At 47.4% G+C, this 17,615-nt stretch overlaps 1 protein-coding gene and 1 pseudogene across 1 annotated transcript in view; one reads left to right on the top strand and one right to left on the bottom strand.

The window, feature by feature from the left end:
- Positions 1 to 438: 438 nt before the first annotated feature.
- LOC112485909 lies at positions 439 to 557 on the top strand (annotated as a pseudogene).
- A 10,521-nt stretch (positions 558 to 11,078) lies between these two features.
- Positions 11,079 to 17,615, bottom strand: part of DMRTB1 (DMRT like family B with proline rich C-terminal 1) — an 8,373-nt gene continuing 1,836 nt past the window's right edge. The window contains exons 3-5 of the mRNA XM_015595061.1: positions 15,992 to 16,237; positions 12,532 to 12,739; positions 11,079 to 11,143 (exon numbers count right to left, since the gene is read on the bottom strand). Coding sequence (XP_015450547.1) covers positions 11,079 to 11,143; positions 12,532 to 12,739; positions 15,992 to 16,237 — 519 coding nt within the window. The remainder of the gene's footprint in view (positions 11,144 to 12,531; positions 12,740 to 15,991; positions 16,238 to 17,615) is intronic.

Raw genomic sequence — 17,615 nt, 5'->3', positions numbered from 1 at the left:
GCCAAAGTTGACCTGGCTACTGCCGCTGTTAAGTGTTCAATCTGTCAATACCACAGGCCAGTGCTGCCCAATGGTGCCCAAATAGCAACACTCCCCAGGAAACCACAATGATGACAAGTGGATTACACTGGATGTCTTCCACCCTCATGGAATCTGGTAGAGATTTGCCTTCTCTGCTGGATACTTCTGTCGGTACCACCGTCTGCGGACATCCAGATGCTTTATCCATCACCATGCTTTGCCTCAGCCTAGTGCCTCCAACCCAAGAATGCAATTACTAGGGAGAGAAGTGTGGCAGCGAGCTTGCACCTAGCAGCTAGTTTGAGGGGATGCTAAAATAGCCTGCCGTTGGTCGTGGTTCCATAGTGTAGTGGTTAGCATGTCTGCTTTACGTGCAGAAGGTCCTGGGTTGGTGCCCCAGTGGAGCCACGGTCCATGGTCTATGGCCATGCTGCCCTGAACAAGCCTGATCCCGTCTGATCTTGGAAGCAAAGCAGGGTCGGGCCTGGTTAGTACTTGGATGAGAGACCACCTAGGAAGACTAGGTACTGTAGGCATAAATATAATAATAATAATTTTTTAAAAAATAGCCTGCTGAGGGTTCAGTTATAGCACCAGCTGGGAAAGAGCACCCTGTGAGCTAGAGGATCTGTCCCATAGGATGGGGTATGTACCTTAGTCACCAGGAGTGTCCCCACTCACTTTTTAAAAAATAGCAGCCTAATAGCATGTGCTGTACAATTCACTTCCTTAAAGTGTACAATTCAAAGGTTGTTAGTTCAAAGAGTTCTGCGACCATCACCACAGCCCACTCCCTCTCAGACCTTAATAATGCCCTTATACGAATTTTGGTCTCGTTTCTGCAACGTAACAGATCATGTTGGAACTCTGCCCAGATTCCCTCAGATTCCTTTTTCCCATGTTTGGGCCTCTCCTGGGTTCAGCGTGATTTTGCTTCCATCAGGCACATCTGAGGCTCTTTTTCAGAGAATGTCCCCTGGGTTCTCATGCCCGCTTGGTCCTCAGACTCAGGCAGTTGGAGGCGCCTGAGTATTTGCATTGCGCCTGGCGTGGCCTTCAACCAGTGAAGGAGGGTGAAGGAGTGTGGAAGCCCAGGTCTCTTGCCTCCAGTCTAGATAACTCCGGAGTGTGACGTACACTCCAGAGCTCCTCGTGGGGTCAGGCTGAGGCTGAGTGCTAGCCTAAAATGGCATCCTTCCTGGCTTCTCCCCCATCCCCATCCTGCCCTTCCTCCTCCAGAGAGAACTTCCTTCATATATCACTTCTCCATGAAACTTCACTTGAGGGTCTGCTTTCGAGGACTCCAATCTACGACAGCAGCCACAGGCTCAGTAGGTTTGGAGGTGCTATTTTTCAGGGGCTTCTGCCAGGAAACAGAGCCATGATTTCCCTCAATTAGAAGTTGGGGTTTCCTTCTGGCCACTTTGAGCTCCTCGTGCTAGGGAACCGAAAGGGAAAAAGTTGCTCTAGTGGCCTGGGTGGGTGATCTCGACTACCAAGGGGCGACTGGGCTCTGCTGCACAACAGAGAAAAGAGAATTCTGCTAGGAACTTGCAGGGAGAGATGTGTTCATGTCCTCTAATCACAGTTGTGGAGAAATGCAATAAGCAACAAAGACAGGGTGACCAAGGGCTCAGGCCCGATAAGGATGAAGAATTAAGTCACCCTACCAGGTACAGAACTCCCGCCAGACAAGGTGCTCATGGAGTGTGAAGGGAACATAGAATGGGTGCTAGAAAAAAGAAATAATAATTATTGACCTCTTCCTCTCAGTCAACTACAGACATTGTGATAACTGCAGCCGCTATCTACATGTTGCTTGATTAATTTATTTTCTTTTTCCTGCCATTTAGCTAATGTTCTAGTTGAGGTTCCAGGTGGGATCATGACTGAACTGATATCGCTTCATGACAACACAGCAGTTGATGGTCTTTGTATCCCCTACCCCTGCTTTGGAGACGAGGGTTTCTTGCTCTGAGACGAGGGCAAAGATGCAGAGTGGCACAGGGGTAGACTATGATAGTAACTCCCTGTTTGCCCCTGCCAACCTACTGTCTGCCCTTCTCTGCCCTATTCTGTGCCCAAGGGACCGAGCCAGAGCTCTGAATTGCATCCTTTGCCCTCTGGCTCCTTGGCCCTCCAGCTTCCTGTTGGGTTTGGCCAATGGGAAGCACTAGGCAGGAAATCAGAGGGTGGGAGGAGATCAGTGTAGGGCTGGTTCTACCCATTTCCCTCTGTGCTCTGACCCATTTAGTTTGGCTGTAGTCACATCCCTCCTTGACCGCAGCGCCTACGTGGTCGGCCCTCCTCCACAGGCTCCAGCCCACTCTGGGCTCCAGGAATGCTCTTTTCTCCCCTCATCCCTTCAGCCCTGGAGTGATAATGGTTCCCATTGCTGCTAGTCTCTCAGTGCCTCAATATCTCTTGTTGGTTCCTTAACCCTACTCACACATCTGAGAAAAGGCTTCTCATTACAATCCCTTGAACCTTCCAAGCTGGCTTCTGTTTCCTGCCAGAAACCTCACTGTCAGGACACCTGTTACATGTGCAGTTAGACAGGTTGCACAGACAAAGGTAACACGAGTCCAGAACCGAGGCTAGCCTATTCTGCATACTACTAGTTGGGATGTCAGGACCTGGATGAGTAACTCCAGAGAAAGAACACTGACAAGAAGAAAGGAGAGTCCGGGGCCTGTCTGGGGTGCACCAGCATCCGGAAGGCAGGCAGAGAAGAGGCGAGAGCAGCAAAGGAAGGAGCAGGAGCCGCTGCAAGGCAGGAATCAGGAGAGAGGAGTGTCCCAGAAGTCTAGAGAGACGTGTGTGAAACAGGTTAGGAGACCAAGGAGCAGAAGACAGAGAACTGACAACTATATTTGGCCATGAGGTCATGGTGGCCTCAATGGATGAGTCAGATGTCGTCCTTACAAGGAACTCACAGAAAAAGCAAGCAAGTACAGTAAAGTCTTGGAGGAAGAAGTTTTGGGTTCACCTGGCATCAAAGGAGAACAAGGCTGGACTTCATGGGAAGGCTCAGAGCAGGGTCCACAATGAGGCAGGAAGTGGGGTACAGTAGGAACAGGGCCTGGAGGCATCTGGGGAAATTCTAGTGTAATGGGGACAAAGAAGCATAGAAGACTTTGGAACAGTCAGCTGGACTGTGAGTTGTGAACAGCCGGCCTGGGAAGCTGGACTTGATATCAGAGCAGTGGGGAGCTAGAGAAGGGTTTTATGTGGGGGAGCACTCAGATGGGGGTGCTAGGACACCCAGGCCTGCGTATAAGAGGGAAATATCCACCTCATCCTAGGAGCCCAGCACAAGGCCTGACCCATTGTAGGTACGTGATAAAATTCTAATTGACTCTGTGGACGGAATATAGGTCATTGCTGATGTTGAAGATGGTGGCTGATATCACCCTATGACTGGTGTTAATATACTATGGTAGTAAAAAATTTACTCCAAATTGGAAAAAAAAAAAAATGCAAAAGCCAGATGTTCAAAAACACTAACTTAATTAGAGACTGACAATTGAAATAGCCAGGGTTTCAAAACTAGGTATGTTTCACACATTTCAGAATGAGGTGTTATTATCTCTTGTTTTCCCAAGTAGAGGAGGGTGGGGAGAACAACTGCTCCAGCAAATGACTGACAATGTTGGGAGACAACTCAGTCTGCTGGGTGACTGGATTATAGCTGGAAATTAATTGCCCATGAATGTGGAAAAAAGGCCAAGTCCACACAAAGTGTTCCATGGACCGCATCTACTACCAAGAAGAAAGGAAGAAAGAAAAAAGATGTTCTGATTCCAATTAAAAAAAGAAAAAAGGATGAAGAAAAGCCACCACCCAGCAGCTAATTACTGACAGGCCAATGCCTGTGCTAGCTCAAATGCAAGGGCTGACATGATAGAATGTTAGCATCTTGCAATCTGCTGTTAATAAAATGTAGCACAAAGGCACAGAGAAGCTGTACATCTGCTCACAGGATGTTGCACAGCTTGGGGAACCCTGCTCAGCCTGCCTACTGCTCACTCACAAGGGCTGGTGTGAAATCCCAAGCCTGGGCGTGGGGCAAGGGCAAAGGATGTCATGGTGTGCAGGACCTGGAAGGAGGGGGAGCTGGGCTGGAGCCTGCTCTCCAAGATGCCCTCTGCACATTGTCTGTGTATTTATCACCAGCCAAAGGTCTCTCTGAATATGGAGGGGCCGGCTTGGTGGCCCTGCTGGAGAAAAAAGTCTGAACAGGAGAAATCTTTTAAAAATCAAGTTAGTAGTAAGAGCAAAAGATTAAAGTCTCACAGTGAGGCACTGGTTAAATAAATTAAAGTGCATCCATCCAGTGAAATACTATACAGCAGTTAAGTTAAATACTATTAGTAGTTAAGAAGAATGAGGAAGATATGCGGATTCCCAAGCTCGATGCAGAAGTTTGTAACTGGGGTCCTAGAGAGAATGGAGGGCTCTGTGAACCTGACTAGAGGAAAACCACATCTTAATTTTCACTAACCTCTCACTATAATTCAGCGTTTCCTTCAATTATGAATGTAGGCCACAAATCCCAGTAGCGTTAGCAGCAACTTGGTCACTGATAGAAATTACAGATTTTCTCATAACCACTTCATAGTTGTTACAGGTATCTCAAAATATCAATGAGATCACTACTTTGAAACTATTATAGGGATTACACCCACTACTAGATCTTGTTATTTAATGTGTTTGTAAAGAAGTACATGTATTGCTAACCCACAAATATAGTTCTCTATTCTGGAAAATGTATTAAACAAAATTGGTTTCCTCTGTGACCTAACGTGTTTTACTTTATCCACTTAAAGCACTGTGAGAACAGGTCATAGGCTTTCCCAGACTAGCAAAGTGGTTCATGGCACAAAAAAGGCTCAAAAACCCTAGTCTAGTATTAATGAAAAGATAAATGTTCAGAACAGTGTGGATCACATGCTACCCTCTGTGTGTTTTCAACAACAACAGCAACAGATCAATGGAACAGATAAGAAACTCAAAAATAGACCCACACAAACAGGCTCAATTGATTTTGACAAAGGTACAAAACGATTCAGTGAAGAAAAGATAGCCTTTGCAGCACGTGCTGCTGCAGCAATTGAACATCCAGAGGCCAAAAAAAGAAAAAAGAAAAGAAAAGAGCCTAAACCTAAACCTAACATTTTATGCAAGAATGAACTTAAATGCAAAATGTAAAACTGAATCTGAATAAATCCAGTGGACTGTATCAATGTCAATATTCCAGTTGTGATATTGTACTGTTATTTCGTACAATGTTATCATTAGGGGAAACTGAGTAAAGGGTACAGAAGATTTCTCTGTATTATTTCTTACAACAGCATGAGAATCTATAACTATCTCATAATTAAAGATAAGTTAAACAAGTTAATCTTGTACAAATCATCACTGGAAAAAGACACAAAAATGGCGGGGACATCTCCGAGGAGAGAAACATAGGTGAGTTACCCTTTTAAATTGTTTACCATTTCCATGTATTACTTATATTCCCAATTAATTAATTATGTTAAAACAAAAACAAAAAGTCCAGAGAAAGAGGAAAAAGTGAGTGGGAAAATAAATTATCCTAGTAAAAATCAAAACTGTCTCTAGGTTACATTTGAATTAAAAGCATTATGAACGATAAATTTCCAACCTGCCCTGTGAAAGGGTTTAGTTTAAAATTTTAATACTCTATTAACACTCATTTTAAAAAAAAAATTGACTTTGTGCTTTGTTCATTTTCAAAACAAAATCAAAAAATTTTAATACTCTATTAATGCTTGTTTAAAAAAAAAAAAAATTGACTTCGTGATTTGTTCATTTTCAAAACAAAATCAAAGGGTTTGAAATAAATAATAATAATTTCATTGCTTGTGTAAGACCTCAGCTAGGTTGTTCTTTGTATTCAGTCTGTCCACATATCTTAAAACACAGCTGGGCTGGGTGCACTGCAATTGGGCAGCAAGTCCTGGGGGGACCATGACTCCCCTTCCCTAAGAAGGAGAGCACAATGTGGTCAGGAATTTAGCTCTGGACTCAGGTGGAACTTGGATTTAATCCCATCTCTGCCAGTTATACAAAGTATGACCAAGTGTAAGAACCTAACCTCTGTAGGCCTCAGTCTTGTCATCCGTAAGATGGGGTTATTATGGTACCTGCCTGAACCAGTCACTATGAGGATTCGCAGAGAGAATTTATGGAAAGCGCTCAGCAAAGTGCCTGGCATGTGGGAAACACCAGGAAGTAAAGACCATAGTGCTGGCTTTAGCCTCCTGACATGGTCTCAAAGAGGAGGCTGCCTTCAATCATCTGATGATGACAACACAGGTACCATATTCTGTTCACCGAGAGGTGGCATCAGAGGTGGTATTTCACATAAGAGTTTCCCGCACCTTCTGCACATCCCTAAGTCAGTGTTACCGGGGCAAAGGCAGGCTCAGAGAAGTTGTATGATGTGCCCAAGAGCACACGGGTAGGAGGAGGCAAAGAGGAAGAGCAGGGCCCAGGCTCCTGAGCTTTTGCCAAGGAGAAGAGGCCATGGCTCTTTCCAAGGTTTCTGAGCAGTTCTCCAGTAAGAAGGTCCTTGGCCCAGGCCCCCAAGACCACAGCACCCAGGAGTGGAAGGGGCTTTGGGAATCCTCAAGGCTGCAGAAAGAGAAACTTATCCTCTTCCTTAGGCCCAGAGGGATGTGTTTCTGTCCTCAAGAGGACGCAGAGCACCCCTATTCCACTTTCCAGAAAAACTGGAGCTATCATGGTAGGAAGGCTTCTCTCAGTAGAATTTGGAGGACCAAAACCTAGAGGTGCAGCCTTAGAAGACCCACCTCCTTGCTTCATTCCGGCCACAAGAACGAGCAATCTGTTAGTTCCAGCTTGCACAATGGGGCTTGTGGTGGAGCTCAGGCAATAGGAGATGTTGACTGCCTTGTGGCCTAGTGTGGGGCCTGAGACCCTGAGGTTCCTTCCCTCTGTTCATGTTACTTTAGCATTCTCTCAGGAGGCTTTTTTGTGCTGCAGTCTGTGAAATAGGCAGTGGTTTCAGGAGGCAAATGTCCTTAGGCTGCTCTCCCTATGCTGTACTAGTATATGCCCAGCATCTAGGATGCATCCACAAGGTCCATGTTCAAAAAAATGTCAAGGTGGAAACTCAGGACAAAATAGATGTTTAAAACTCTAGAACTAGTGCCCAGGAGGATAAGTTGCCCTCTGCATACCCTCGGCCACTTATAAGTTATGTGACTTGGGGCAAATTACTATCCCTCTCTATGTCTCACTTTCCTTAATAAAATAGAGATGACAATGCATATCCTACCTGGACTGTTATGAGGATTAAATGAGGGAAGGGTGCAGGGCTTGGCACCCAGCGTAGTTTCAGTGAAGGCTGATTCCCTGTTCTTCATCCCTTGTGTGGGGTCGCAGCAGACAGAGCACAAATGCATGGCAAAAGATGTCGCCCGTGAGTGGCCAGAGGCAGAGCAATTCAGCCCTCCAGCCAAAAATCCACAAGATGGACCAGAAATTCAGCCATTTATTCTGTCACAGGAACTCAATAACTCCTGGTCTAACCAATGCTGAGCTCCACATTGGGGTCTGAGGACACAGAGAAAAATGTGATCCGTCACTGCCTGCCTCCAGGAAGCTCAGAGACTTGTAGGAGGGAATTCTACTCGATGGGATCAGTGTGATAGAGGGCGGCAGAGCCCTGGGCAAACCCTAGAGAGATTCTTAATCCAGATTAAGGTGGTCTGGAGGAGCGGGACGCCTGGACTAAATCTGAAAGGATAAGTAGGAGATGAGTAGGTGAAACTAGAAGGAGTCTAGGTAGAAGACTCAGCATGTGCAAACATGCAGAAATGAGAGAGGCAAGAGAATACATCATGGGACACGGGGTTGGGGTTGCGGCTGGTGTCTGAAGACAAAGACAGGAAGGCGTCTATTTCACATGCAGGGCAGCACAAAGATGATTGCCTAGAGGCTGGTGACCATCTACCCTAGACTACAGCTCATTTTGATTTCCCAGGAGATCCTAGGTATCTGGCACTGCAAAAACCTAGTCCTCCAGCGGACACCCGCATGGAAATGCGCGCTTCCCTGTGGAGGCCTGTTGCTAGGCAACAGGCCCCACCCTCGCGGTCGTCTGAACTCTGCCGGCTCCGCCCACAACTGCTGCTCGCACGCCCTCCCCTGGCGGCCTACTGTAAGTACATCCGGCGTCAGGGAATGCAAACCTTCCAGAACGTTATCCTGGCTCACAGCCAAGATAACGGTCTGCCATTTAGGATGAGCAGTCCTGCTCCGGTTCTGGTCACTGCCTCCCATCCTTTCTGCCTGAACCTGGCTGCCTCCACCCCTGCAGAACCTAGGCTGGGCCAGCCAGTGAGGGAGAGGAGGCTAGAAAGGTGGGCAGGCAGTTGGGGCTGAAGGTATGGGTCTTTATTCTTAGAGCAGGAGGGAGCCATGAAGGAATGTAAGCAGGGCAATAACATATGCAAATCCGTTTTCTATGCTCATGCTGCCGCTGGAGAACAGCTTGGAAGAACAGGGTATTCAGGGAGCAGTTTGGATTCGAGAGCCCATAGGAAAGGACAGAACTTGGGGTTCTCGCCAGGGGTAAAGAAAGAAGGCAAGCCTACCACCCTGACCCAGAGTTCGTTTTGGAACTTTCAAGAGTTCAGAAAAGATGCAGATCAGTCTCTGGAGATTCATCGGATCATAGGCCTTTTGGAAAACTGAGCAATCCTCCCCTTCCTGGAGTCCTGTGGAGATAGACCCTTACAACAGGGCAACAGGACATTGCTCTTCTCAGCAGGCCAGAGCTTCCTATCTCAAACCCCACAGGCTAAACATCCTGTTTCCTTACATTGGTCTGGAATGGTCACAGACTGTATCATACCTGTGTGATCAAAAATGGAAAAGCTGCTTTATTAATGCAGCTTAATTTTAAAAAAATATCTTTCAAAAACATGGGAGTCTAGGATAAAACAAAGTGATTAAAAAATTTTTTTTTAAAAAAGGGGGCTGATCCAGCCCCACCTAACCATACTGACTGGTCAGGGGTCCAATGAGGGCAGGGTGAGTGAGGCTAAGTGGAACCAGATGCCAGGTCTTCTACCCCACGCACCCCAGTGCTTCAGCATTGTGGCCCCAGGGGTAAAACCAGCGTTGGGGTGGCTGATGGCTTCAGCCTCTAAGCCAGGATAGTCCAAAATCACTGCATCAAGACCGAAGTCAGTGCAGACCTACAGGCCTCAGCATGCCTACTTTAGACCTGCTTCAAGAAGTTTGTAAAGCAGTAACTGAAAAATTCCCATAACTGTACCCCAATGCCTTCTAACAGAGCAAGCCCAGGCCCTGGACCCCCAGTCACCACACTGATGTGGAGAGAACAAAGTATCACGCCTCAATGATTCTCTTGCCACCTGTACTAGGAGGATGCTTGGACATTCTTGCCCACTGGCAAGACAGGAAGCAGGTCAGCCTGTTCTCCCAGGTGCCGGTCTTTTCCTGGACAGAGAACAGGATCCTACTTCTTGCCATGGAATCCTTCACTCCAGGTCTCCTACCCTCTTTACGCTCCCTAATGCGAGTGCCTATCATCACCTCATTCTTACCCTTTAAGATATAGTTGAGGCCATGACTTCTCCCAGGCTTTCTCAGACCATCCCCACAGCCACTCTAGGTAGCTCTCTCTCCGTCCCAGTCCCAATCCCAATCCCATTGTTATTTGTCTGTTTCTCCTACTAGATTCCACACTCCTCACAGGCAGAGCTGGTGATTGCCAGGCTGACTCTAGTAGAGACATAGGATAATTTTTAAATAAAGGAGCCAATGAAACCAAGGGAAGAGCCTCCAAGACCCTAAAACAGCAGAATGGGACCAAGCTGTTTTTCAAAACTATGTCCCTTTGCAGGGACCAAGAAAGGAGCTGGGGAAGGGAAGTGAAATATTTACATTTTGTGTCTGAAGCAGATTTCCTTAAGAGGCCTCTGTTTCTTAAAATAACAATAACAATGGAAGTAAAAAAATCTACTAGCCTGGCCTGCGCTGCACCTCACTTAACTGAGGTAAAGGTTGGAGGAGGAGTGGGGAGGGACTCGCCTAAGCCAGGACATCGTAGAGGCAAGACAACAGGCCACAAACCCAGGCCCCCAGCTCCCCGACCCAATGTTGCCTTCCATAAGGATTTAAAGAGAGAATAAACCTTCCACAAAGATTTCTGCTGCTCATTTTATTTCAACAGTCAAATGTCCCCAGAGAAGAATCGGTTGACATCATAGGTGCTTTGGAAGCACCATTCTATTCTCTGAGAACTGCATCAGTGCTTACAAACAGCCTACTTTTTTAAGTTGGCAATCACTATAAAAACATCAAACAGTCAAACTTCAATAGATTTTTTAAAACCAGAAATGATGCCTGAAATGGCTTAAACTTTATGGAGGGGAGGGGAAGCAGCCCCAGTGGTCACGATGCTTACTTAGTAAAGCCCCTTGGGTAAAGGGCGAGGGGCAGTGGTCAGGGAGGTAGTGAGAGACTGGGCAGCAAGGAAGAACGCTGCAGAACCTGCTGTCAGTGCCATGGTCCTGGCTGCTTGCACTAGTCACCTGGATGTGCTGGGAGCAGGGTGTTTGTGCTGCCCCCAGGTGGGGACCAGGCAGAGACAGAAGGCTGAAATAGATGGTATCTCCTGTCCTGGAGCAGGGCCTGAGGAAATCAAAGAACGCCTCTGGGGGCAAGTCTGATAAACAGCAGCAAACCCAGAGATGGTTAAATTCATTCCTAAACGTGAGCTTCCACCAGGCTCCCGCTCCTCAGAGCTCTGGCCCACCCCCTGCTAACTTCATCCTCCATTCTTCCGTTCAAGCTCACATCTCAGGATTGAGAGAAACTTAGAAATCACCCTCCTTCCTCCTATCTTGAAATGGGAATTAACTCCATCTTATGCCTATCACCATCCTCCCTCCCTACACATCACTGAACACAGACAAGAAAATCACTGCTGTCACACCCCCAACGCCCCACTCTGCTGGCCCGAGGGCCCGGGCCTAGTCGGACTGCTCCTGAGATGATGCCTGGCTGGGCTCACATGGCACCTCCACATCTTGGTCATCTGTAAAGACAAAGAAGAGGAGCTGAATTTAGAAAGAGGGAAAATTACCTATTTTCAGATGTAAATTTTCTACAAGCCATTTTCATTGTTCCCAAGCCCAATTTTGCCTTTAAATTGTTAGGTGTCAAGAGGCTAGAATTTTAGCCCTCACCACATGATACAGGCTCAGGTTCAAACTCCAGCTCTGCTTGTCACAGGCTGTGTGGCATGAAGCTATCCCAAAGCTCTGAACCTCAACTTCTCTGTCAAATGAGATAAAACCTACCTTGCAACATCAAGTCAGCATGCGTATGAGGTGAAACAGAGCCAAATCTCACTTAATGCCTTTATTGTTTCAGGTTTTGTTTAATCTTCAAAATAACCTTATGAGGTAGAGACCATCATGAGTTCACTTTTGCAGACACTGAAACTGAGGCACTAAGGAGTGAATTAACTCTCCCAAGGTCACAGAACTGGTAAGAGCTGGAGCCAGGACTTATACTCAGGCTGTCCAGAGCCAAGAAAAGTGTGCTTCAAGCCACACTGGACCATCTCTCCAGCTAACAGATCTAGGCATCTCATACACAGCAGGTGTGCAACAGGCCCGTTTCCTTTTCAGTAAAATGGGAATGACACCGCCCAACTAAGCTAGCTCATGAGGTTTTCCTAACAGTCATTTTAAAGACTCTGCTGAGTTTGCCAACTCTTTCCAAAGGAAAATGATTTCCTGAAGAGCCTCAGGGGAGGGTTGAAGGGGAAAAAATCTTTGAACTTTTAAAGCTGCAAAAGGCCCTCATGAGAAAACCCAAAGCATTTCCACATTCAAAATTTCAGTTGACCCTCACAGTAACCCTGTGATGGGCCCATTTTACAGATGAGAAGACTGAAGCCTAGAAGAGGGTGTGAGTGCCAAGATCACCCAGTGGCAGAGCTGCAAAGGACAGTCTCTAGCTCCTGGTCACATTCTCTCTCCAGGGTGGCCTGAGCAGAGGCATTTTCTCTACCAGCTCTCAACTAGCTCCTGCTGTAGCTCCAGGCCCAGCATTTGCTGCTTCCCCAGCCTCTGTTTTGAGCACACCACACGCATGCAGTCCTCCACATCTTTGCCTACTGGTGAGGGATCTGGAGCCGGACAAAGAAATCTGTTGAAATCCGAGCTCTGCCATTTACACCCATGAACCTCTCAGGGTTCTGTTGGTTTCCTCACCTGAGAACAGGGGCCCTCCTCCTTTGATGCTTGTGTATGGAATTTAGGAGGGGGGTATAAAGAAAGGGCTTATCCCAGGGCCTAGCACATTTTAATCCTATTCTCCATTTTCTTCTCTCCACATCTACTTCAGATTAGGCCCCCTTTCCTCCAGGAAATCTTCCTGGCTCCCCTGGAAGCTGGAAGTCTGGTGTTCACTTACCAGTGGTCTCCTTATCCGTATCAGACAGGATGGTCAGTGAGAAAGATGATGGTGGTGGCGGCGGCGGCAGCGGTGGGAGGAAGTGGAGCGCAGAGAGGAAGCCTGGCGGGAGAAACTGGGGCTGCAGCGGCTGCAGCGGCTGCGGCGGCGGTGGTGGCGGCGGCGGTGGGTAGTAGCTTGGCTGGAAGTCTCCCATTGGCTCTGACACCTGCACAGAACACTCAGCAGAGAAGTCGAAGAGGGGAGAGGGTTAGCCAGATGGGCTGATCAAATAGGTCTCTTTCCCCTGAATGGGAGGCTCCTCATGGAGTAGATTCACCTGTATGGCCTAAACACCTGGGCATAGGGCACCTGGAATAGGTATCCAGCAAACACAAGCCAAATGATTGAAGGCAAGAAGGAATACAGGCACATCTCAGGAAAGCCTAGGGAATAGCTGCACAGTCATAATGACTGAGCCCTTCTGTCTACGCTTAGATCCATTACCTTATTCCATCCTTACAACCCTGGGAAGGAGTTTCTCTTTCCATCCTCACTGTAATGATGAAAAATAGCATCAGCAGGATGAAGCTACAGGCCCAGGGTCACAGAGCTGGTTAAGTGGCTGAGGCAGAACTGAGTCCCAAGTCTGTCTTACTCTACTGCTCCCCACTGGGAAAAGGTCCTACTGTATACCAACCATTTGTGGTCCCATTTTCTAGCACATGTAATGACTTAGACTCAAGGGTCAGGGTGCCTTTGGGAGCCCAATTCTAACAGAAGACCTGGGTGTACTGCAGGTGTACTGGGTCAGAGAAGCTGGCTGACCTCAGGAAAGTGGCTTTAGCTAGCAACCCTTCTATGCTTCTGTTCCTTCTTCAGAAGATGGAAACTAATGCATACCACAGGACCCCAGGGATGGAAGGAAGGGATCTGGAGGGGTGATGACTGCACAGCTCAGAGCTTAACTGAGAAAGACATGAATGTAATAAAAAAAATAATGAATTTCATATGTAGTTCCTGTTATTTACTTCTGCATCCAGATACTTCATAGCAGCACTTCACAAGCTGTGTTCTGGGGAACGCTAGCATCCTATGAGATATTTTTAAGTGCTCTTAAAAGTGTTCTTTGTCAAGGGAGTTTGAGAAACCCCAAATACTGCCCCCACATTGGTGAGTCTTGCGTGAGCATATTAAAGCCTCAAGGCAGTCCTCAAAAATCTTAGATTAACCCAGCATTTCCTAACTTAATTTGACCACGGAGGAGAAATCCCACTTTTATGTACCTACTTTGTGCCAGACCCTGTGCCAGGCACTTTACTTTACATGCATTACACCTTATTTAATTCATCAACAGCCCTAAGAGATAGGTACTCTTAACTCCGCTGAAGAACCTGAGTGAGGCTCTCAGAGGTTAGGTGACTTCCTCAGGCCATATGACTAATGAATAGAGGTAGGACTGGACCCTATCTGTCCAACTCCAGTTCTGTACTCTTCTGTAGGAAGAGAACAGAGGAAGCAAAGAAGCAGCAGGTACGACAGGAACAAGAATAGAAGGTGGAAGATGTCTCTGGGGAATATCTTAGAGCCTGGGCAGGGGGCAGCAGGACAAGGATGAAAGCAATTCATAGTCTCTTGGGTTTGAAGTAGCTTTACAAATAAATGCTGGATCCTCTATCCAGACGTGAAGTGGGTGGGAGGGGCGATTATTAGTGCTTTAATTCCAAGCTGCTCAGCCAAGTTTCTCCCTGGATCACAGCTCCTGCCTGGGGCCTGTGGTGGCAGCTCAGGCCCAGATAAACCAACTGAGATCACACTCTTAACAAAGGCCGTCTGGCAGACCTGTCAATCAGAGCCCTGAACTGGACGCCAGGCTCCAGACTTCTGTGTGAGCAGACGGTGGGTACACGCTCCACTTGGCCAGGACCACTCTCTTTGTGTGGAGAATAGAGATGCTATGCTCTCCCTGAGCTGCAATGGGTGTCCAGCACCCGTGGATTTCAGGTGTGTGTGGTGGTGGGAGGGGAGTCATGTTTACTCTACCTCTGAGAGAAGGCTTAGGGTAGGAGAAAGCACCTGGGCTCCAGAGTCAGGATGACCTTGGTATATGTTTTGGCTCTCTCACTGACCAGCTATGTAATCTGAATCCCAGTCCCTCACTCACCTGTTCTATGACCTTGGGCAAATACATAACTTCCCTGAGCCTTCTCTCTCTACTCTATAATGGGGTAACAATTGTACCTAGAAGGCTCACATGAGGGTCAGTAGGCATCCTAGAAATCATCAAGACCAGTGGTTTTCAGACTTTTCCACCTCGAATCAATGGGAAATGATTTATAAATAAAACTTTACAATATTTAAAACAGACAAAAGAGATGCTGCTGAGGCTGAAGCAGGAGTGGGGATCCAGCACCCAATGTGACCTGCCTGGACACAGCTGGAACCCCATCATACTGGCTCCATACACTGTGGCTAATGACTCTCATTATGTAAATGTCAAGCTTTCATCTTTCTTCTTAATCGCTTTCACATTAAACCAAAGAAGCCTGCTTTCTCCTCGCTCTTCTCCACCCTCCACCCAAGAGAAATATCTCTGTAACACCCACAGTTAGGCTTTTAGCTCTGAGGGAGGGAGTGAAAGTAATGGTGGCCTACATTTCCATGAACGTTAAGCTGTGTTTGAGCCAACCTCTGCCACAGATCCAGCCTTATGGGGCCAAAGTCAGGACCGGTCACCCAGGTCTTTCACTATCTTGCAGTCCTGGTGGCCCTCTGGGGTTGCCAAAAGGGAGAAGCCTTTTAACCATCCCGGTTTGGAAGGAGCTGGTAACCAAAACCACAAAACCTGGTCACTCTGGCACACAACAGGGATGGCCTGACTCTTACACACTCAATATTGAAAACTCTGGGCTTAAAGAGCATACCAGTTAGTGACTGACCACTGATCTTATAAAAGTATTAAATTTCATTTCTTCTTTCAACATATATTTCCTAAAGTGACGGCTGTTTGGGGGAAGGTTTCCATATTTTTCATGACTAAGTTTAAATACCAGTTCCTTCCAAAAGCCCTCTGCAGTCTCGAGTGGGCCATACCACTGGGTGGGGATCTACGTCTTCTCCTGGCTACCCTAAACTATATGGCTCCAGGAGAGTGGTCCTCCCTTTCTGGTACCCAGCAAAATGAAGGGCCCTTCTAGCACCAGCATGCCACTCTGTTGGTGTTGCCAGGCTTACCTGAGATGTGTCTGTATACCTTTTTTCCTAAGCTCCCAGAGCCTGTTAGCCCACAGCTCTGAAAAACATATGACATAGTCCAGGCCAACCTATCTACACATGACTGGACTTGCACACACCGTATGAGGTCAATGGGCCTGCTACAGAGTGGGCACACCAAGTGGCTTCCTGGGATTGAGAAGATGTAAAGGAAGCAAGAGCAGATGGGATAAGGAAGAACCCAGAAAGAAGTCAGGGTGGAACTCACCAAGCCTCCTCCATGGTAGTGGCTGCAAGACACATGCCGGAAGCCCCGCTGCAGGGGAATCCCCGGGGATGGGGATGCATCCTGGTACCCCAGCGAGAACGGACGATAGGCATGCATGTTGGTGCAGCTGGGATACAGCTTGGCAGGCTCTCTCTCCAGGTACTCAGACCCCACTGCACAATCTGAGCTGATGCTCAGAGAGAGCCCTGAAAATGCAAGCAATGAGGGCAGTTTTAACACAAAGAGCTAGGAAAAAGTGCATCGCATTACTGTCCAAAGATAGCGGTAGTAAACACTCAGATCCATTTACATAGAACTCCTACATCCATTATGACCCTCCCTGCTTTTTAAACCTTTCAACCATATCCCACTGCTCTTAGGAAAAGTCCTTGGCACAGCCATGAAGCCCCATGTGGCCTGGCTCCTGCCTCCACTCCAGCCTCCTCCAGTACCATAACCTAGCAGTTTCTTCTTTCTCATCCACCTCAAGGCCTTTGCAGATGCCGTTCCCTCAGCTTGGAAGTCTTTTTCCCCTAACCCACTTGGCCTCAAGTTCTCAGTATTCAGCTCCTATTCTTCCTTCACACCACAGTTAAACCATTATTAGAGATCTATACACGGATTTGTGTGATCTCTTGATCAGTAATGCCCTGCGCACAAGGACAAGATCTTTGAGAGCAAGGAATCTTACTTTTCATCACTAGTGTCTGACACATGGTTAAGTGCTAAGGCCCTGCTTGTTGAAAGATGGAACAAAGAAAGGCACTATATCCCTGGAAAGGGATCCTCCTAAGATTGTTGTTTCAGGCCTGTCGGCACCGTCTAGTTCCCTGGGGAACTAGATTTTCCTAGAATGCCCCATAAGGCAGAAATGGCCGTCAGAAAGCATCCAGGCCAATCTCCTTAGCAGAGGGGAGAGCGCTACAGAAGGAAGAAGCTTTCCTAAGGTGACAGAGTGAATAGCCCCCAGCCTCTGACTCAAACTTGTGCTCTTCCTACCACACTCCATAAGGAAAATCAACACACATCTGCACTCGAAAAGAGCCGTTGTTTAAAAGCCTCAGATCTACACAGGACTTGGAATTGTACTTAATAATGAAAGCATAAATTACATTGTTACATAAGGAACAATGTAATTTATGCACATGGTGGGAGAGGAGAAAAAAGAGACATCTCAAGGAACCAACTTTCTTTTAAGTGGAGCAGAAAGGCTGTCCAATTCCCACCCACGCCCAGGGAACGAGTGCGCAGGCGCATTGGGCCACAGCATGGATGTGGGGGTTGGTCACCAGGACGCAGAAAAGAGGGGTGCGCAGGCGCAGTCAGAGTTGAGAAAGCACGTCCACAAGGAAGTCCCGGGGAGGAGCCTTCAGCACAAGAAAAGAGCGGGAAGAGTCGCGCAAGCGCAGTAGGGCCAATCTTCCCCTTGAGGAGGCGCCACAGCTAATCCCGCTCGCTGGGGGCCATTTTTTTCTTGTAAGATCGAAAGGCAAAAATTGTAGCTAAATGTTGTTAAAAGCCGTCCGGACCACCCGTCCTTTCTATCTCTATCTTTTTGCAAAAAAGGCACTCAACCCAAATCCACGTTCAGAAAAAAGTTTCTCAAAGCAAGGTTACCTCTGGA

Source organism: Pteropus alecto, unplaced genomic scaffold (assembly GCF_000325575.1).
Source record: "Pteropus alecto unplaced genomic scaffold, ASM32557v1 scaffold25, whole genome shotgun sequence".
In the NCBI taxonomy this organism is placed as follows: Eukaryota; Metazoa; Chordata; class Mammalia; order Chiroptera; family Pteropodidae; genus Pteropus; species Pteropus alecto.
This window is presented reverse-complemented; position numbering and strand designations above follow the sequence as displayed.